Source organism: Salvelinus alpinus, chromosome 31 (genome assembly GCF_045679555.1).
Source record: "Salvelinus alpinus chromosome 31, SLU_Salpinus.1, whole genome shotgun sequence".
Taxonomy (NCBI): Eukaryota; Metazoa; Chordata; class Actinopteri; order Salmoniformes; family Salmonidae; genus Salvelinus; species Salvelinus alpinus.
This window is the reverse complement of record NC_092116.1, coordinates 1,885,597-1,907,772: the sequence shown is the minus strand read 5'-3', so window position 1 is coordinate 1,907,772 and position 22,176 is coordinate 1,885,597. Positions and strand designations below refer to the sequence as shown.

At 41.8% G+C, this 22,176-nt stretch overlaps 1 protein-coding gene across 1 annotated transcript; it reads left to right on the top strand.

Annotated features, from left to right (window-relative positions):
- The first annotated feature begins 7,390 nt into the window (after window positions 1–7,390).
- Window positions 7,391–15,688, top strand: dthd1 (death domain containing 1). The gene is given in 6 exon segments (XM_071377804.1): window positions 7,391–7,417; window positions 11,513–11,650; window positions 11,652–11,671; window positions 12,852–13,136; window positions 13,718–13,906; window positions 15,346–15,688. Coding segments are annotated over 6 exon segments (1,002 nt in total).
- Window positions 15,689–22,176: the final 6,488 nt, after the last annotated feature.

Below are 22,176 nucleotides of genomic sequence, written 5' to 3'. Positions count from 1 at the left end.
CCTTTGATTGCATGAGTTGGGCCATCTTAGGGCCCTTGGCATGCAAGTGGACTGACAGTGGTTTTAGATCCTTAAGATGTGTTTCCTCATCTTCTGATGCCAACAGTATATAATCAACATGTTGTATGACAACAGATGACATCTGAGCGAGATCTTGGAGATGTCTCCGCAATGCCTGATGGTAAATCTAAGGACTATTATGAAGGCCCGTAGGAGTCCTAGTCCACTGATACTGTTGACCATCCACAGAAAAAGCAAGCCATGGATGGACCTCTGGATGTAAGTGCACCAACCAGAACCCATTAGCCATATCAATGACTGAGAACACAGAGTGAGCAGGTGATAATGAGGAAAGAATGGTTGAGGTGTCAGCCACCAGTGGAGTGAACTTGGAGGTGGCTTCGTTTGCATTCCTGTAGTCCACTGTCACCTGCCAATCGCCACTGATTTTTTCACTGGCCATACTGGGCTATTAGAGGCAGAATGTGTCTTTTCAACTATACCAATCAATCTTTAATCACTACTTTATTAGTGTCCATAGCTTCCTTGCTAATGGGATATTGTTTTGTGCAAGGTGAGGCAACACCTGCCAAGCACACTGGTTCCATATACAAAGTCCAAATAGGATGGTTCTGAACTGTAGATCCCTGCAGTTGTCTGATTTGCCACGTGACCTTTCCTTCAGAGATGTTCAGTGTAGAGTCAAGTTGCATAATAACATCAAGGCCTAAAATAGGTTGTTCACAGGAGCCTATCCACACCCCTGCATCAGTCTTCATTAGACCAATAGAAATTGATAAACGTAAGAGGGGGTCTGTTAGTTTACCTACACGGCATCCAGATAACTCTGCTGCTAAGCCGGAGAGAGCTTCCTAAATTTCTGCATCAGCATTGTGTTGTTAGGGTTGTTGTCCTGTTACCATTTTCCCTTAGACGAACCCTGCTTCTCCTGGCCACTTCTCATAAGAACACATTTTCTTTTCCGACATTCTCGTTGCCAGTGACCAGAAATCCCGCAATAATTACATACATCAGGTTTCTCTTCTGCTGAACAAATGATGTTGCTGATTTCACTCGGAACCTACACAACTCTGATGACAGCCGGTTTGTTATGTTGATTGATGTCTCTGTCCAGTCATGACAGCCTGTCGATGATGTCGCCATATCTGTCTCTCTCCCAATCAGTAGTCGAAACAAAGATTTTGCACAAATAATCATGTATGTATTGCGTCAACTGATGGGTGATCATCTTCCATGTCGGGTAACCCACTGTGTCTAACCACCTTTGCTCTGAACCTTTCTATAAATTCAACAAACGCTTCTTTCGGTTTTTGGACGCATTGGGTTTTTGGACACATCTCTCCCCAATTGGTCAGACCCTTAATGCCAAAGTAACATATAAAAAGGCAACACATATACAGTGGTTCGTCCTTTAAAAGTTGCGGCGTACTGTGGTGCAGCTTGCATGGTGCCGCAGAATTCTATGGCACGTTATTTAAGTGTGAACCACTGGTACCATTAATGCTCGTTAGTGCTAGTTTAACCACCGGAGGGCATCTTTGAGAAGCATTTGATAGCCTTCAATAGTGGCTGTACTAGAGAAAGCAGGCACGCGGGAGACCGGGGTTCAATTCCCTGATGGGGAGGAAGGAGTAGGCTGTCCTACTCCTAATTAAGAATTTGTTCTTAACTGATTCCATTTGTGTTATTTCATAGTTGTGATGATTTCACTATTATTCTGCAATATAGAAAATAGTAAAAATATATTTTTTAACCTGGAAGAGTAGGTGTGTCCAAACATTTGACTGGTATTTGCTTATTTAATTTGATTAATATTATGGTGTTTCTATTCCAAGAAAAACTAAAAACCCTCTTGGTTTCTGTTAGGAGGTATTGGAAAATATGGTTCTGTAGAAGGTGACGGTCGGGAGTACAGTACACTACTGGGCTATTTCGCTAAAGAATCCATGTGTCGTGTGGGCACGCGGGAGACAGGGGTTCATTTTCCCAATGGGGAGGAAGGAGTAGGCTGTCCTTGTAGTTCCAAAAGTTACCAGTAATGTTTGTCCAAACAAATCAAACAACGTTTTAAATTCATTATTAGGTACTCTAATATCTAAATAAAGGATAATATTTCATACGAAGCAAACTATTTTCAATAGGAAAGGAAAAGAACGCAGCGCACTTCCTCGGTCACGCGCGCAATGAGACTAGCTTTGCCATGGAGCTCCCTGAGGATAAACAACTAATCCTCATTGTTTTTTCTAAAAAACAAGCCTGAAACCATGTATAAAAACTGTTGACATCTAGTGGAAGCCATAGGAACTGCAATTAGGGAGGCGGAAGTCTTTGTTTTCAATAGCTTAACCTTTGAATTGGCTGGCAGGTCAACGGAGAGAAAATGTGTCCTCGGGTTTTCGCCTGCCAAAATAGTTCTGTTATACTCACAGACATAATTTTAACAGTTTTAGAAACATTAGAGTGTTTTCTATCCAATACTAACATGCTAATCGGGCTACAACTGTTTTCAAAATGCCATCAGCTGTCCATCTCTAATTGTTTACATCTTGTCAGCATCTTGTTTACATTCTTTATTGTAGCCACAAATCATTTGTATCTCCCTTTCCAATTACTTTTAGAGTTTGGGATTAATTGGATTAATATTATGGTGTTTCTATTCTAAAAAAAACAAAAAACCCTCTGGGCTAGGTCGGTCTTCTGTGCGCGGCTCTGCAGCCCATCCCGTGCCCCCTGCCCTCGTGCCTTGAACCTCGCGCGCTTTCAGTGGATACAGCTGGAGAACTGCAAGGCAATCCCATTGCGCGCCTCTCAGGAGCAATGAACAGTATGACCAATATATATTGTCCTGCTAATAACAGGGTTAATAATATATCTGTGAGAATATCCAACGGGATTATATCATTCTAAATGAATAATAATAATCGCTTTGTTTAAAACTTCTTGTCAATAGGGGGGCGCTATTTCCACTTTGGAAAAAATCGTGCCCAATTTAAACGGCCTCGTACTCTATTCTAGATCGTACAATATGCATATTATTATTACTATTGGATAGAAAACACTCTCAAGTTTCTAAAACCGTTTGAATTATATCTGTGAGTAAAACAGAACTCATTTTGCAGCAAACTTCCTGACAGGAAGTGAAAATCTGAAATCGAGGCTCTGTTTCAGGGCCTTCCTATTCAATTGCCTGAAATCTATGGATATACATGCACTTCATACGCCTTCCACTAGATGTCAACAGGCAGTGGGAGGTGGAATGGGGTGTCTAGCTTGATCTGAGGTCGAACAAGAGCTCTTGGAATGAGGTGACCACAATTTCATTGTCTTCGAAGGCGCGGGAAGGACATAAGCATTGGCTTCTGAAAAGCGTTCGGTATAGACGGTGGATGTCTCCGGCTCTGATTTTATTTGATAGATGTGATAAAAACATCATAAAGTAGGTTTTTTCAACCGAGTTGTATCAGTTTATTGAACGTTTATTGCGAGTTTTGGAATTTTCCTTTCTTTGCGTCAGGAGAATTTGGGCATGTTCGCGCCACATGGCTAGCTAATGTTGCTAATTCGACAGGAGAAGAGGACATTCTAAAACCAAACAACGATTTATTCTGGACAAAGGACTCCTTGTACAAGATTCTGATGGAAGCTCAGCAAAAGTAAGAACCATTTATGATGTTATTTCGTATTTCTGTCAAATGTTTAGTTCTATTTTCCTTCCTTTTTGCGGGCGCTGTCTCGCTATAACGTAAGCTGTTTGTTATGGTAAAGTTATTTTTAAAAATCTAACACGGCGATTGCATTAAGAACTAGTGTATCTTTCATTTGCTGTCCAACATGTATTTTTTAGTAAAGTTTATGATGAGTTCTTTGATTAGATTAGGTGACTGTCCAAAATATCTCCGGAGAATTTTGTGCATTTTGGCTACGTTTTCACAATGTAAAACCACAATTTGTACCTCTAAACATGCACATTTTCGAACAAAACATATATGTATTGTGTAACATGATGTTATAAGACTGTCATCTGATGAAGTTGTTTCTTGGTTAGTGACTAATTATACCTCTATTTGGTCGGTTTTGTGATAGCTACCTATGCGGTAAAAACATGGTGAAAATATGCAGTTGAGTCTTTTGCTATTGTGGTTAGCTAATAGAAATACATAGTGTTTGCTGTAAAACATTTTAAAAATCGGAAATGATGGCTGGATTCACAAGATGTTTATCTTTCATTTGCTGTATTGGACTTGTGATTTCATAAATTATGTTATATGATATCCCTGTGGCGTTAGGCTAGGCTATGCTAGTCAGCTTTTTTGATGGGGGGATCCCGGATCCGGGTTTAGAGGTTAAAAAATAACAATATTTTGGAGATGATTTTGTTTTCAAATAGCATAAAATGAGCTAGAAAAAGGCCATTCTTGAACTTTACTTTGTTACTAATTTGTAAATAAAGCCAGTTTTATTTAGAATGATTTATTTATGTTTTTAGAGGGAGAGAAACCAAAACCCTACAAAACCCTATCTCATGGGTCTCCCAGTCGCGGGTGGCACAGGTATCAAACCAACATCTGTAGCAAGACGGCTTGCACAGCTATGCAGTGTCTTAGACTGTTGTGCCACTCAGGTGCTGTATAACGTTACAGGTCGGGAGTGAGCTACAGTAGTACAGTAAGACCAAAATAGTCCTAACAAAATAAAATTATCAAAACCTTAGTGTAACAACAGTTTTAGTAGGTAATACTGAAGTTGTGCACAATTATACGTTTCTATTTAGGTTAATGTTGCCCATTCATTGTCAGTTAGAGACACAGTAGGACCCAAAAGCATAATCAGTGCTCTAACTCCCCCTTGCGCTGGTCTGGAGTAATGAAGTGGTGACGCAGGGTACCGTACTAAACTACAAATGACCTCTAAGTCCCGCAGCATAATCACAAAACCTTTAGTGGAACAACCACTGTATATTTTTTGAGCTAAACAGGTGGGGCTCTTGTGGCGTTTGCTCCTTTGTCTCTTATGTGTCCCACTGTTTACATTGCGTGTGTGTGTGTTTCACACCTCTGTGTGAGGCGTTCCCCAGACAGTGTCCAAATAATCTTATGCATTATGATCTAAAAAGCAAAACTGCTCCAAGATCAGCACTACTACTCTGAGATGCTTTGTGGACAGAGGTGAGCTTGCTGCTCTCTCTCTCCTGGCCAGTTGTGAAGGGCCAGTTTACAATCCTCCTGGCCTGCTATGTCAAGTGGGGGAAGGGATCCTACCGAAGGAGTTAGATATTTGTGACCGACTGCCTTGATTCTTATGTAGCAAAATTTTAAATTATGTTTTTTACATTGGATAAAAACAGAGACACAGAGCTACAACATTATATATCATACCCTGCATTTGAGGAACACTGGGAAAGTAATTCTGCTTTGAAAGTTGATAAACTTGAAACCTCCCTTTGGAGAAAATGGCCTTTGAATGATTTGGTACCAACTGGAGAGCTTTTCTTTGTCTACACCCATTCAGCATCGTTTACACACTCTTAAGCTATAGCCCGACCCATCTCTTTAAAAGTTGATCAGAGCGTTCTGTAATAACAACAGCAGTCAAGCACCCAAATTAACCGGCTAGCTACTTCGACACAAATGAGAGAACAGCTCGCTGAACATTTACATTACATTTTTCTAGGCAAGTCAGTTAAGAACAAATTCTTATTTACAACAGTGGGTTAATTGCCTTGTTCAGGGGCAGAACGACGTAATTTCACCTTGTCACCTCAGGGATTCAATCTAGCAACCTTTCGGTTAGCGGCCCAACGCTCTGACCACTAGGCTACCTGCCGCCACAAAAGCATTACCCACCCTAGCAGAGCTGGTTAGGCTTTTTTAATGTTATCCAGCGTGTTGGTGACTGGAACTGTGCTGTCAGATTATCAGTTCGCAAATTCTGAGTGTTTTGCTCTCGGAGCGTTCAGTGCACACACTGGATGCTTTGACTGATGAGTATGGTTGATCCAAGCGTTCTGACCTCACAACGGCAGTCAAGCACCTAAGCTAACTGGCTAACATTGGCTAGCTTACTAGCTACTTCCAGACACAAATGAGAGAACATCCCCGTCTGACCATTTTACTCACCCTAGCAGAGCTGGTTAGATTGTGTTCATGTTATCCAGAGCGTTGGTGACTAACAGTGCTGCTGGCAACAATTGAATTACCCTTTATGGCAACGTTTACTGACACCGGCCAAATTCAACAGGTGTTGAGCATTCGTAAATTCATCAGTTATTCTGCGCACTGGCACGCTCAGATCAGAGTGCTCTGAAATCGGAGTACATGGCCAGAAACGCACCTAAAATGTTTACTTGCATTGTGGAGTCTTTTGTTAAAACATGTAGCTAGTTTGCTAGGTAAACAATGAGCCATAATCCCAACTCATGGTGTTGCAACCCTGCATTAATCTGCAGGTAGCTTAAAAAACAGGTTCACTGTTAGCTAGCTAACATTAGGCTATAACTAGCCAAGCAAATGGCTCTGAGGTACGAATAATAAGATCATACACATAACGTCAGCTAAAGAGCCAGCCAGCTATTTTTTTAAAATGTTATTTCACCTTTATTTAACCAGGTAGGCAAGTTGAGAACAAGTTCTCATTTGATTTAATGGTAACTAGCTAGCTAACAGTACACTTTAACTTGAAATGAAAATGACTTTGTTAAAATTTGAATTGTGTAATATCTGAACATTTGCTAGCTAGACTATATTACCCGTGCTCTCGGAGTTGTCTATCAATCCCATATTTCCCCAGATGTTTTTGACTTGAAAGCCATCTTATGTGTGTCCAGATCTCTTCAGCAAAAATTTACTTTCAAAATAAAAATAATTATAAATAAAGTTTACTTTGTGTGCTTGATCTTGTGTGATCTGATAGCACAAATGTCATACCCCCCCCCCCCCCAGAAATGCTAACCTCCCCCGTTATTGTAATAGTGAGAGGTTAGCATGTCATGGTGGTATGATATTTGTGTATCTGTAACTGTCTCATTCATCATTATTCACAATTAAATCAGGTTTATCCATAATCATGGTAGCATTATTGGAGAAATGTTTACAGTGCCTTGAAAAGTATTCACACCCCTTGGTGTTTTTCCTATTTTGTTGCATCACAACCTGTACTTTAAATTGATTTTTATTTGGATATCATGTGACTGACATTCACAAAATAGTCAAAATTGGTGGAGTGAAATGAAAAAAATAGCTTGTTTCAACAAAACAAACTGAAAAGTGGTCAGCTGATCTTTCACATGATCTCAGTATATATACACTTGTTCTGAAAGGACCCAGGGTCTGCAACACCATTAAGCAAGGAGCACCACCAAGCAAGCGGCACCATGAAGACCAAGGAGCTCTCCAAACAGGTCAGGTACAAAGTTGTGGAGAAGTACAGATCAGGGTTGGGTTATATAAAAAATATCAGAAACTTTGAACATCACACGGAGCACCATTAAATCCATTATTACAAAATGTAAAGAATATGGCACCACAACAAACCTGCCAAGAGAGGGCCGCCCACCAAAACTCATGGAGCAGGCAAGGAGGGCATTAGTCAGAGAGGCAAGAAAGAGACCAAAGCTAACCCCGAAGGAGCTGCAAAGCTCCACAGTGGAGATTGGAGTATTTGTCCATAGTACCACATTAAGCCATACTCTCCACAGAGCTGGGCTTTACAGAAGAGTGGACAGTAAAAAGCCATTGCTTAAAGAAATAAATGAGTAAACAGGTTTGGTGTTCGCCAAAAAAGGCATGTGGGAGACTCCCCAAACATATGGAACAAGGTATCCTGGTCAGATGAGACTAAAATTGAGTTTTTTGGCCATCAAGGAAAACGCTATGTCTGGCGCAAACCCAACACCTCCCATTACCCCAAGAACACCATCCCCACAGTGAAGCATGGTGGTGGCAGCATCATGCTGTGGAGATGTCTTTAATCAGCAGGGACTGAGAAACTGGTCAGAATTGAAGGAATGATGGATGGCGCTAAATACAGGGAAATTCTTGAGGGAAACCTGTTTCAGTCTTCCAGAGATTTGAGAGCTGTAAATCCTGCAAAAAGTGGCTATACAAAGTATTGACTTTGGGGTGGGGGGTGAATAGTTTTGCATGCTCAAGTTCTGTTTTTTATTTCTTGTTTGTTTCACCAAAAAAATGTTTGCATCTTCAAAAAAACTATTTTAATTCCAGATTGTAAGGCAACAAAATAGGAAAAATGCCAAGGGGGTGAATACTTTTGCAAGCCACTGTAGAAACATATTCCATTCTTATTTACAATAAAAGGGACTCCAAAATGACACAAAACATGAATTACCATTTATTTATATTTGGCAGAAAATAATCTGAAATAACCTAAACAAAGAGTCACAAGCTTGATGTACTCATTGTGTGCTAGGAATATGGGACTAAACATTTTTTTATACGTACTTTATTAGACATACATTGCATTCGGAAAGTATTCAGACGCCTTCACTTTTTCCATGGATTACATTTTTTTCCCCTCATCAATCTACGCACCATAACTCATAATGACCAAGCGAAAACAGGCTTTAAGACATTTTATCAAATGTATTTAATATATAAATCTGAAATACTGTATTTTCAGATACTGTACATATTTAAATCCCGGAGTCTGACATTGTTCGTCCTAATATTTCAATATTTCTTAATTCCATTATTTTACTTTTTAGATTTGCTTGTATTGTTTTGTATTGCTAGATGTTACTGCATTGTCTGAGCTAGAAACATAAGCATTTCGCTACTACCGCAATAACATCTAATTAATATGTGTATGCGGCAAATAAAATTGGATTTCATTTGACAAGTTTGATGTCAGACCATTTATAAAGTTTAGTACACATTGATTTTACTTATATCATATTTTTACCTTACAGGTTCAAACTGTTATGGAGACAACAGTGGCTGCAGTATGAATGGATGAAGTATTGACTCTGAACTGCAGACTGTTCACACAGTAGACAGAACATACGTTTATTGATGAGCAAGGTTTTATACACTGTTTTCTATGCATGCTTGTGGCTTGACTGAACTTTTTGTTTTTTTACCTTGTTGGCTTTGCAACTGATTTTCAGCATACACTGTACTTAACCCATTGTGGTGAAGAGATTGGGATTCTGAATGTGTGTGTGGTTTGGCTGTGACCTATAGTTATGTGGCTGGACATTTTGTTTTTCTAGCTTATTCATCTCGCCATTGACCCTCATCAGAGCAGACATAACTTCTAATTGAAAAAGCAAGAGTGTGTGTGGGTGACCTCAGCATGCCCTCCCTGGGCTACGCCAGCTTTGTTCTGAAGCAAAAAGGCAGCATTGTTTCAGCATTTCCCAACATCACAATCAATGATGTTAATCTTGCCTGATGCCCACTCATTAATCACTTACTAATTATAGCTCCCTCTCTTTCTCTCCCCCTCTTTTTTCCATTGCGTTTGTCTTTTAATTTATTGGGACACACTCGCTCTCAGCAATGGAAGTCAGTACAAGGGAGGGAGGGAAGGGGAGTGAGTAAGGAAGGGGGGCCGCGAGTCAGCATTGTATGCTCAGTGTCACAGTGGATGTTGGTTATAGGCTTGGGTGGTTAAAACCTCTCTGGGATATTCCCACCTCAACGACAGCCAGTGAAATTGCAGGGCGCCAAATTCAAAACATCAGAAATCCCATAATTAAAATTCCTCAAACATACAAGTATTTTACACCATTTTAAATATAAACTTGTTGTAAATCCAGCCACAGTGTCCGATTTCAAAAAGGCTTTACGACGAAAGAACACCAAACAATTATGTTAGGTCAGTACCTAGTCACAGAAAAACAGCAATTTTTCCAGCCAAAGAGAGGAGTCACAAAAAGCAGAAATAGAGATAAAATGAATCACTAACCTTTGATGATGACACTCATAGGACTTCATGTTACACAATACATGTATGTTTTGTTCGATAAAGTTCATATTTATATCCAAAAGTCTCAGTTTACATTGGTGCGTTATGTTCAGTAGTTCCAAAACATCCGGTGATTTTGCAGAGCCACATCAATTTACACAAATACTCATAATAAACATTGCTAAAATATATAAGTGTTATGCATGGAATTTCAGATTCACTTCTTTATGCAACCGCTGTGTCAGATTTCAAAAAAGCACACCATGCAATAATCTGAGTACAGCGCTCAGACAACAAAACAAGCCATACATATATCCGCCATGTTGTGGAGTCAACAGAAGTCAGAAATAGCATTATAAATATTCACTTACCTTTGATGATATTCATCAGTATGCACTCCCAGGAATCCCAGATCCACAATAAATGTTTGATTTGTTCGATAAAGGTCATCATTTATGTCCAAATACCTCCTTTTTGTTTGCGCGTTTAGTACACAATCCAAACTCACGAGAAGCAGGCAAGTCCAGGCGAAAGTTCAGATGAAGTCATATTACAGTCCGTAGAAACATGTCAAACGAAGTATAGAATCAATCTTTAGGATGTTTAACATAAATCTTCAATAATGTTTCAACCGGAGAATTTCTTTGTCTGTAGAAATGCGATGGAACGCAGTTAACTCTCACGTGAGCATGCGCGATCAGCTCATCCCAGACCCCTGACTCAATCAGCGCTTATTCCCTCATCCTTCAGAGTAGAAGCCTCAAACAATGTTCTAAAGACTGTTGACATCTAGTGGAAGCCTTAGGAAGTGCAATATGACCCCATTTCCACTGTATCTTTGATAGGCAAAGAGTTGAAAAACTACAAACCTCAGATTTCCCCCTTCCTGGTTGGATTTTTCTCAGGTTTTTGCCTGCCATATGAGTTATGTTATACTCACAGACATCATTGAAACCGTTTTGGAAACTTCAGTGTGTTTTCTATCCAAATCTACAAATTATATGCATATTTTAGCTTTTAGGACTGAGTAGCAGGCAGTTTACTCTGGGCACCTTTTTATCCATGCTACTCAATACTGCCTCCCTGTCCCAAAGAAGTTAATTGAAATCCATTCCAGGTGACAACTTCATGAAGCTGGTTGAGAGAATGCCAAGAGCGAGCAAAGTTGTCATCAAGGCAAGGGGTGGCTACTTTGAAGAAACTCAAATATAATATATATTTTTATTTATTTAACACATTTTTGTTATTTCATAGTTTTGATGTCTTCACTATTATTCTACAATGTAGAAAATAGTGAAAATAAAGAAAAACTCTTGAATTACATTTACATTTACATTTAAGTCATTTAGCAGACGCTCTTATCCAGAGCGACTTACAAATTGGTGCATTCACCTTATGATATCCAGTGGAACAACCACTGAATGAGTAGGTGTGTCAAAACATTTGACTGGTACTGTAAATATAATCTCAAAACATGAACTACATGACATTTGAGAGTTAACTACATTCATTTTCCTCCATTTATTTACCTGTTGTGTATATTTATTTTTTGTTGGTTCCATCAAAGCGGGGGAATGCTTCAGTGAAGTTCTCCAGAGAGTTGTCCAACGAGCTGTTTGTTCTACTGGGCTGGAGGGACGTGCAGTGGAACTTTCTAGATCAGGTCATTGTGAGGAACCTGCAGAATGGCCTGGTGTCCTTCGAGCATAACTGAGAACTTTGAGAGGTACTGCACGGCTTAAGGAACAACCTTATGCCCAAAACTTTGCAAGTTGTTAATAACTGTTCTATTTGTATGAATACAGTGTTTCTCTCTCTACCAATTTGATTAGGATTTTCTTCTCCTACGTACCTCTTTACAAAGATTAGTTGTGTTTTTTTCCTGAACTTTAAGAGAAGGACCCTCTTCGTCTATCTTTCACAAATACACTGGGGAAGGGTTTTTCTTTGGGCTTTCATATATTATCAGTATCTGGAAATACTGATAAAGTGTCCTTAGGCTGTGGAATAGGTAATTCAGAGATTCAGTGAGAGTGGATCCTTTCTCCCACTCTCAGCAACAATCCAATCTGCTAAACCAAACTACTGAAAAGCTGACTGACTATCATTCTCGACCTCACTTTCTCTTTCCTGCATTCTTAGAAAAAATAGTTATTTGGCTGTCCCATTTTTGGTTCCAGGCAGAACCCTTTTTGGTTCCAGGTAAAACTCTGGGTTCCATGTAGTAACCTCTGTGGGAAGGGTTTAACATGGATCTCAAAAGGGTTCAACCTGGATCTCAAAAGGGTTCGTCAAAGTGTTATCTTATGGGACAGCTGAAGAATCCTTTTAGGTTCTTGATAGCAGTTTTCTCTTTTCCCTCTTTCACTCCATCTATCCCTTATGCAGCTTCTCCCTCCAATTTATCTCTCCCTCGGTCCCTATCTCCTACAGTATACAGTGGGGCAAAAAAGTATTTAGTCAGCCACCAATTGTGCAAGTTCTCCCACTTAAAAATATGAGAGAGGCATGTAATTTTCATCATAGGTACACTTCAACTATGACAGACAAAATGAGAAAAAAAATCCAGAAAATCACATTGTAGGATTTGTAATGAATTTATTTGCAAATTATGGTGGAAAATAAGTATTTGTTCAATAACAAAAGTTTATCTCAATACTTTGTTATATACCCTTTGTTGGCAATGACAGAGGTCAAACGTTTTCTGTAAGTCTTCACAAGGTTTTCACACACTGTTGCTGTTATTTTGGCCCATTCCTCCATGCAGATCTCCTACAGGCCTCTCTCATCTTTTTAAGTGGGAGAACTTGCACAATTGGTGGCTGACTAAATACTTTTTTGCCCCACTGTATCTCTCTCACTCCCTACAAAGTCCCCTTCGTCTCCTTCCCTACCTGCCTCTCCAGACTAGTTGTAGTCCGTCTCCTCTCCTCCATGTGTCCCTCCTTCTTGACTACCCTGGTGGAGGAGGTGGAGGATTCTGTGCAGTGCACCATGGTGTCCATAGTGCTCCAGAGGCCGAGGGAGAACCCCCACATGGCCCTGGTAGCTGCCCTGCCCAACAGAGACCTATCCTGGGAGCAGTCCAAACTCCGGGCACGGGGCTACTGTGGCCTTCCTGAGCCCTCGCTAGAGGTCCCCATGTGTGAGGGGGAGCAACTGCTCCTGTCCTTCAATGGGAACATAACATCAACCAATCTTACATGACTACTCAAGAAAATACATTTGTCAGAAATGTTAGTTAAAGGTTATGTCAACACGGGCTATCTTTGTATGGCTCATTGTTATAACTCCAGGTCCATATCCCTGCTGGAGTAAAAAAACTAAAAGTTCAATCAATCTACCAATGTCAGTGTTTTGGATACTTTCCCGTTGCTCCACAGTCCACACAGTCCTCGTCATCCCAATTTGATGTGGTCAATATTACATTTATTCAACTGCGATGGAATAGTAATTCGGTCCAGCTGGGTGATGTACTATTTGAGGCAAACGAAGTATGAACCACTGTGGCGCCAAACTAGATTGGTAACAAATCACAATATTCAGTGACACTACCTAAATGACTTTGTTTGCAAATTGAAATATACAAATTTGGAGTATTGTTAGAGGAATTGAGCTTCGGAACCTTTGGGTTTGAATGCAGGTACATCAGTCCCAAGGGAGTCCACCCTCTAACAATGCTCATAACATACACTCCATACCTCCAAATGTAGATTTTCTTTTAACAATATTGTTAGTTGTATATTCATTTTTCTCCTATTATAGGGAGTCAAAGCAGCCAAAATGATGGATGGGGCGTATGTGAGCGAATCACCTTCCACAGCCAGAGGAAGAACCGCCTCCACCTGCGTCTAACCGAGGTGGATCCGTTTGGGAACAACAGCTCGCCCCACTACAAGGGGATGGCCGTCTTCCACAAGATAACCAGGGATCAGCTGGAGTGGAGAGAGGACAAGGCTGTGTAATCTAATTCTGGGTCACTCAAGAATCCCATCTGTAAGCTGTCCCTTACGCTGCCTATAGTATTGTGCACCACGAAAACGTAAGAGTAGTAGTTGAACACGAAGGCATTCCGCTTTCGATGTTTCAGTTTCTGGTTGTTGACTTGTATTTTCAGAAAGTGAGGCCTAAAAGTCGACCCCTGAGTGCTAAGATTATAACACATGATCAGTCAGGTAGGTCAACCCCCATCTCTCCTCTATCTTTCTCTTGCTTGTGTCATGTCTGTCATTTCTATGTTGTTGTCTTAGGTCTCTCTTTATGTAGTGTTGAGTTGTCTCTCTTGTCATGTGTGTTTTGTCCTATTTTTATTTTAGCATTTTAATTTTTATTCCCTGCCCCCGTCCCCGCAGGAGGCCTTTTGGTAGGCCGTCATTGTAAATAAGAATTTGTTCTTAACTGACTTGCCTTGCTAAATAAAAAAAGTCAAGAAATAAATACAATAAAAAAAAAATTAAGTTAAAATGTCCATGGATTTGTATTAACTTCTAGATCTATCTATCTATCTATCTATCTATATATATATATATATACAGCGTGATACCCTCATAAAACTGACTATCCTACCAATCGTCCACTTCGGCGATGTCATTTACAAAATAGCCTCCAACACTCTACTCAGCAAACTGGATGCAGTCTATCACAGTTCCATCCGTTTTGTCACCAAAGCCCCATATACCACCCACCACTGCAACCTGTATGCTCTCGTTGGCTGGCCCTCGCTACATATTCGTTGCCATTCCCACTGGCTCCAGGTCATCTATAAGTCTTTGCTAGGTAAAGCTCTGCCTTATCTCAGCTCACTGGTCACCATAACAACACCCACCCGTAGCACGCGCTCCAGCAGGTATATCTCACTGGTCATCCCCAAAGCCAACACCCACTTTGGCCACCTTTCCTTCCAGTTCTCTGCTGCCAATGACTGGAACGAATTGCAAAAATCGCTGAAGTTGGAGACTTATATTTCCCTCACTAACTTTAATAAGCATCAGCTTTCTGAGCAGCTTACCGATCGCTGCAGCTGTACATAGCCCACCCAACTACCTAACTCACCCCCATATTGTTTTTATTTACTTTTTTGCTCTTTTGCACACCAGTATTTCAACTTGCACATCATCATCTACACATCTATCACTTCAGTGTTAATTTGCTAAATTGTAATTACTTCGCTACTATGGCCTATTTATTGCATTACCTCCTTACTCAATTTGCACAAACTGTACATAGATTTTTCTATTGTGTTATTGACTGTACTTTTGTTTATCCTATGTGTAAGTCTGTTTGTTTTTGTCGCACTGCTTTGCTTTATCTTGGCCAGGTCGCAGTTGTAAATGACAACTTGTTCTAAACTGGCCTACCTGGTTAAATAAAGATTTAATAAATATGTGTTTGTGGATATAGGAGTTACAACAATCTTTCCTCTCCTCCACATCCCCTGTTCGACTCCACCCTGCACTGGCTCTCTGAGGAGCTCTCAGAGGAAGACGCGGCCCTGCTGGTCCTCTCCTTCCGCCTGCGCTGTAGCCTCATCCAGTTGGTGAGGCTGCAGGCCCCAGACAGCCTGGCCGCTCAGGCCTACCACGTCATCGGTCTGTGGAGGAGGGGGCTCCCTGCTACCCCACCCTCAGCCTAGGCTGCACAGCTTGCCCGCTGCCTGACCAAGAGCGGTCGGCCCGATCTGGCCAAGTAGCTGCTGTTACAGCAGGCGGCCACCAGGGGGACCCCTGAGCAGCCAGAGGAGTAGAGGCAGATAGGTATGGGCAACTCCAGTCCATAGTTGGGCCTGATTGATGTCACACTTTTTCCCAGCCATGTAGCTAACATGCATGATTCAACTAATTGCATTCTAAACCGAAGACCATGATTAGTGGTGCAGCGGTCTAAGGCACTGCATCTCCGTGCGAGAGGTGTCACTACAGACCCTGGTTCAATCCCAGGCTGTGTCACAACTGTCCATGATTGAGAGTCCCATAGGGTGGCCCACAATTGGCCCAGCGTTGTCTGACTTGCCTAGTTAAATCAAGGTTGAATAAATATTGGACTTACGTTTGTTAGCATTGGCTGTGGCAAAAGTGTGTCACCCTTGAGGCATCAAGTTGCCCATCTCTGAGGTAGGTGGGGTTTTCAGAACAACAGTGTTTGATTTGTAATGCAGTGTGTCCCAGATGGAGGGAGTTGACTGATTTAGTAATAGCAAGCACTGCATGACTTCTCAGGCAGGTTTGCTGTCAGAACTAAACAGTTCTATGTTATCGGGAGCTACTTACAATGAGTGTATCTAAAGAAAGAAGCAGAAGTAATATCATTTAATGAACGTAATGACACCTAACACTCAGGACACTCAGAGTGAGGATATGGGAATGATGGGAGGATGGCAACTTTATGTACTATTAGGAGGGCTTGCTCTGCCGCTGTTTGTCCACACGAGGGAAGCATCAGCCAGGAAAATGTTACTCAGTGTAGAGAGAATGGACTGCAAATTAGGTTGAAGGATTTTGCTTTCACCTGCTCCATCATTAGATATCTATACTTAAATCCTACAGGAGGATTGAATAAGTGTAAACTTCAAGAAAAGGCATGCGTTTCTCAGTTATCTGAACTGTGGCTGTACTGTACACTGAGTGTACAAAACATTAGGAACACCTGCTTTTCCATGACATAGACTGACCAGGTAAATCCAGCTAAAAGCTATGATCCTTTTTGATGTGACTTGTTAAATCCACTTCGCTCAGCGTAGATGAAGGGGTAAAGAGTTATTTTTAAGCCTTGAGACAACATGGATTGTATATGTGTACCACTCAGAGGGTGAATGGGCAAGACAAAAGATGTAAGTGCCTTTGAACGGGGTATGGTAGTAGGTGCCAGGCACACCGGTTTGAGTGTGTCAAGAACTGCAGCGCTGCTGGGCTTTTCACACTCAAAAAGTTTCCCGTGTGTCTCAAGAATGGTCTTACACCCAAAGGACATCCAGCCAACTTGACAGAACTGTGGGAAGCATTGGAATCAACATGGGCCAGCATCCCTATGGAATGCTTTTGGCACCTTGTAGAGTCCATGCCCTGACAAATTGAGGCTGTTCTGAGGGCCAAAGGTTGGGCAACTCAATATTAGGAAATTGTTCCTAATGTTTTGTACACTCAGCGTATGTCAGGAATCTATCGTATGTTATCCTTTTGTGATGCAATGTTGTGCTAAACCATATTATTGTATCTCTGTTGCTTGGTGCACATATGATGCACTTGTTGTAGAATGTAATCAATCATTTGAAATTTGATACATTTATAATAAATCATTTGTGTGTGACTTTAAAAGCCGATTAAACATCTCAACAGGTGTGGGCAGTTATTTATGTCTCCCTTTAGAAGTTACATTATAACTTACATTATATAAAGTATATAATATAACCAGAAAATAATTACCCTTTAGTCTTCAAAAACAGCCAGCCTGCTGGACAGAGTTTTATTTTTTTTTGATTCCAGACCATTACCCCTGTGTGACATTCTGGGGATCCCCAGGTAAGTGTGAGGAAATGACATGCGTCATGTATTGGGGGACCACCGTGGAGAAGTGAAGGAGGACGGGGGAACCCCACGCGGAGAGAGAGGGGTAGAGAGGGGACCCCCGGCGCAACAAATGTTTGAAACAAAGGTTAATGAAGTATTAAACACTAACAGGTGGCTGATGAATGCTTATACAGTCCCTCCATCCCTCTCTATCTGCATCTCTGCATGCTGCTCTCACCTCCTCGCTCTCTCTCTAAGGGGCGCATGGCAATCAACGGGGGGTGGATCTGTACCCAGAGTGTGTGTGCCAGTGGTGGGCGTCATTAGAGAGTGGCGAGTGGGTCCACAAACACACACTGAGTGCTTAAGGTAAATGTCACAGGAGGGGCTCTCACGGTGAGAGGAAATCATATCAGAACAGCAGGGTGCTCGCTCTCCTCCTCTTCATTATGAAAAAGGCCACATAGCACACAGTCCTATGGGGGTCTGCCACACAGCACACAGCCCTATAGAGGTCTGCTTGGGAAAGGACTGGTGGGGTGTCCGGTAATGCATTAAGACACATCACTGAATATTAAGTAGCACTTAGTGGATATGGCATCATCATTCATATTACTTTGCAACGAGTTACAGTCTAAGGGATGATCTCTAACTTGAAGTCGGGTAGTTGCAAAAATGATATGCAAGTCCCCCATTGACATTAATAGCAACAATGTATAATGTCTAATAATAATAATAATAATGTATAATGTCTGTCCTTGTAAGGTTTTGCTGGTGACTACCATCAGAAGTGTGTGTGTGTGTGTGAACCTATGAGGCGTGGTGCTCGCTCATCCGTTTCCGAATCCTCATATCTACCTTCGTCGGACCAGATAACTCCCCCAACAAACACACATGCACAGGTGTCAAGAGGAGTAGAACACAAGATGTTTGTGTTTGGTATGTGTTTACTGCTGGTAAAGTAGCATGTTTGTTATTCCGGGGATCGATCTATGGGGACCGTAGTGTGGGGGTGGTGGGGGTGAGAATGGGTGAGAGTAGAGGGGTGAAGGCTAGCATACAGACAGCATCACTGGGCTGTGAAACCTTCTTGACATCCTGGCCTGAGTGTGAGTAGACTGGGGGCTTGGGGAGGGCGGCTTTCTATCACACTCTTTCTCACACACACAAACACACAATCACAATCGGATTTACACACACACACATACCAATACACATACACACACAGTCTCTCACACAGTCTTACCCACCCAGGAAATCTCTCAGTGTTAAAAGGTCAGGCAAGAGAGATGCAGCCAGGCTTGCATGACAAGTGTAATACTCACACAGGCAGAAGCACACACACACACACTGACCTAACCTTAAAAAAGCTGCCAGTCATATTCCATCCCCAGAATACATTGCTCTAAAAACCCCCAAGTATAAATATTTATTGGTGAATCAAAACTGGACAGCTACAGAGTTAGCTAGCTAGCCTACAGAGGTGCTTGAGGGGACGAGTGCAAGTTTGACCTTGTATGAGCTGGAATATTGTTTTGTACAAGAAACCTTGTATTTGCAAACATTTCAGTTGGTGCATTGGACTAAACGGTTGTATGGTTGACAATGTGGGTGGGTGTGTTGGAGTTCGTGGTCCATGCCATCTGTTTTGGGATGAGATTCTTGGATTTTGAAACACTGTCATAACAACTTTGGCAACCAGGTCTGCCCCTGTCTGGACGACACGATAACATCGACAGGGTTGTCGTTGCCAGAGAACGTGTCACTGGCTGTGTTTGAAGAGTTGATGGGGTGTTAGAGGGATTGGCATCTTAGCTGCAGAGACATACTGTCTGTGGTCCCAAAGCACTGTGGGGTCCCGTGTGGCTCAGTTGGTAGAGCTTGGCACTTGCAGGGTTGTGGGGTCGATCCCCATGGGGGACCAGTACAAAAAAATGTGTCCACTCACGAATGTAAGTCGCTCTGGATAAGAGGTTGTGCTAAATTACGTAAATGAAACAAGTCACACCTCTGAGAGAGAGTGTTAAAGAGCTAAAGCTGTTATACAGACATGAGGGACAGAGATAAAAACACTTCAGACAACAATATGGTGTTATAGAATACTGAATGAACGTGTCTCACTGGCTCTTGCATCTCACCCCTATTTTCTTCCAATCTCTGTACATGTTTATCTTTCTCCTTCTCTCTTTCTCTCTTTCCTTGCCAATGCAAAGATGTGGAGCTGATGAATGGGTAGTCTTTCTTTCTCTCTCTCTCTACTTTTTCTTTCCATGTGCATGTTGCCCACCCCCTCCCCTTCTAACCCCTATTCCCTCTCATTCCCCATCTCCCCTACCTCCTGGAGGCTTTATCATTACTGTACATCTTACTTGCTGTTCTGTTCTAAGAGGTGTTGATGACTCTGGGATTGTGTGAACTACCACTTCCAGCAGCCATGATGGCTGGAAGCCTCAGCACTAGGCCCCACCATCTACCCCCAGACAGACCCTTCCTCCCCTCCACATGCTGCCACCTGTCTCTGACTTCCAGTCATTAATTCATCCTCATTTGGATTAATACACAGCGGAACCCATCATGCATGAGTCCCCATGTGTGGCCGATCCTCATACACATTTTGGCACACTGTGCACATACCCACGAGTGTGCACATGTGCACGCACACACACATTGAATTGGATTTATATGCACACTATCTGGTCAAATTGGTCTGTAATATAACATTCAGAATAGTTTTGGGACTAAAACCTAATGGAAATTCTCTCATATGTACATAGTGGACCCAATTTTCTCATTTTCTGGTTGTCCACTTAGCTGTTTAATGTGTAGTCAGTGTGGGTTTAACTATCAACCGAATCACGGTCAGGGATATCACACAGCTGGTTGAGTCACCTGGGTCCTGTCCATGTCTGTGTATCTGTCTGTCAGTGTTGTGTTTGTGTCTGTGCCCATACCCATGCCTGTAACTGTCTGTTTATGTGTATGCATCTGTCTTTGTGTCAGTGTCTGTGTACACACACACAGCGAAGGGGTTCAGAAATTGCTATAACCCAATTTGTCTGTGCGCTAAATCTGTCTGTGTAGTCTCCTGTTTGCTCTGCTTATTAAAACTGGTGACCCTGGTGGTCAGGCTGCAGTACATTTCCTGGTTGTGAGAGGAGTTGGCGTGGCATCAGCACAGCTCGAAGTCCCTCGGGACATTAACCAGTCAGCACTATGGTTACGGCTGGCCAAACCACATAACTACACAAATACAGCCTAGAGCTAGTGAGAAAGAGAGGGAAGGGGGGGGGGGGGGGGGGGGGTGGAGTAGGGCTTGCGCCATCAGCCTACTGTAGATAGAAAAAGATAATACTTGAATACAATGTAAACACCTATCGACATGCCCTCTCTCTACCCTACTCTTAATATGTATTTTCCTTTTCTTTCTTTGTGAGCCACACATGACATCTGTGTGAGATGTCATGTGATGAGTATAAGTGAATATGAGTGGGTAATGAAGCAGGCACTTGCAGAGTTATCTCAAGGTCACATGAATACAATCTTAGAGCTTAATGTGTGTGTGTGTGTTTGTGCGTGCGTGTGTATACAGATTATGCGTGCTTGAGTGTGCGCTTGTGCATTTATATGTGTGTGAACGGGTAAATGGGTCAATGCCAGAGCTTATTAACTCTACTGTCAACAGAAAATAGATAAATATACAGTGAGTGTACAAAACATTAGGAAAACCTGTTCTTTCCATGACATAGACTGGTCATTAAAAATCCATGAATCCAGGTTAAAGCTTTGATTCCGTAATGATGTCACTTGTTAGGTTAAAGAAGGATGTTAGGCCTTGAGACAATTAAGACATGAATTGTGTACAGTATGTGTGCCATTCAGAGAGTGAATGCGATAGACAAGATTTAAGTGCATTTGAACGGGGATTGGTAGTAGTTGCCAGACACACCGGTTAGACTGTGTCAAAAACTGCAACGCTGCTGGGTTTTTCACCCTCAACAGTTTCCCGTGGGTATCAAGAATGGTCCACCACCCAAAGGACATCCAGCCAACTTGACACAAGTGTGGGAAGCATTGGAGTCAACATGGGCCAGCATCCCTGTGAAATGCTTGTGACACCTTATAGAGTCCATGCCCCGACGAATTGAGACTGTTCTGAGGGCAATAGGGTGTGCATCTCAATTATAGGAAGGAACTCTTCATTTTTGTACACTCAGTGTATTCATAACCTCATACAACCCACTGCCTCATAACCAACATGTAACCTGTTAGACTCCATCCTCTATTTTCTCTAATATGCATATTAGCTTCTGGCTTGTGTAGGAATAGGCTATAACAGCCTTCTGTACACTCTTAGAAAAAGGGTTCCAAAAGGGTTCTCCTGCAGGTCCGACCATAAAATGAAGAGTGTGTGTCTACGTGTTTGTGTGCATTTGTGTGCGTGTGTGTGTGTGCATATGTGTTGGCATGTACTACATGGTTTATACTATCAGGATTGAGTGAATAACCACTTTATGTGAATCTTTCAATAGCAGCATCATTTATCAGCAGTAAAAAGGCAGCATTGGTATTTCTCCAACAGATGTTTGATTGAGTGGACTCGCTCTAATTTTCAAACTCACTGGGGAAACAGCTTTCCATACAAGAGATTTTCTACAAAACAGCTTAATATACAGCTAGCTACTTCCTGGGTTATTTGGTAGCCCAGCGCTGAGTAAATATTGGACAGAAC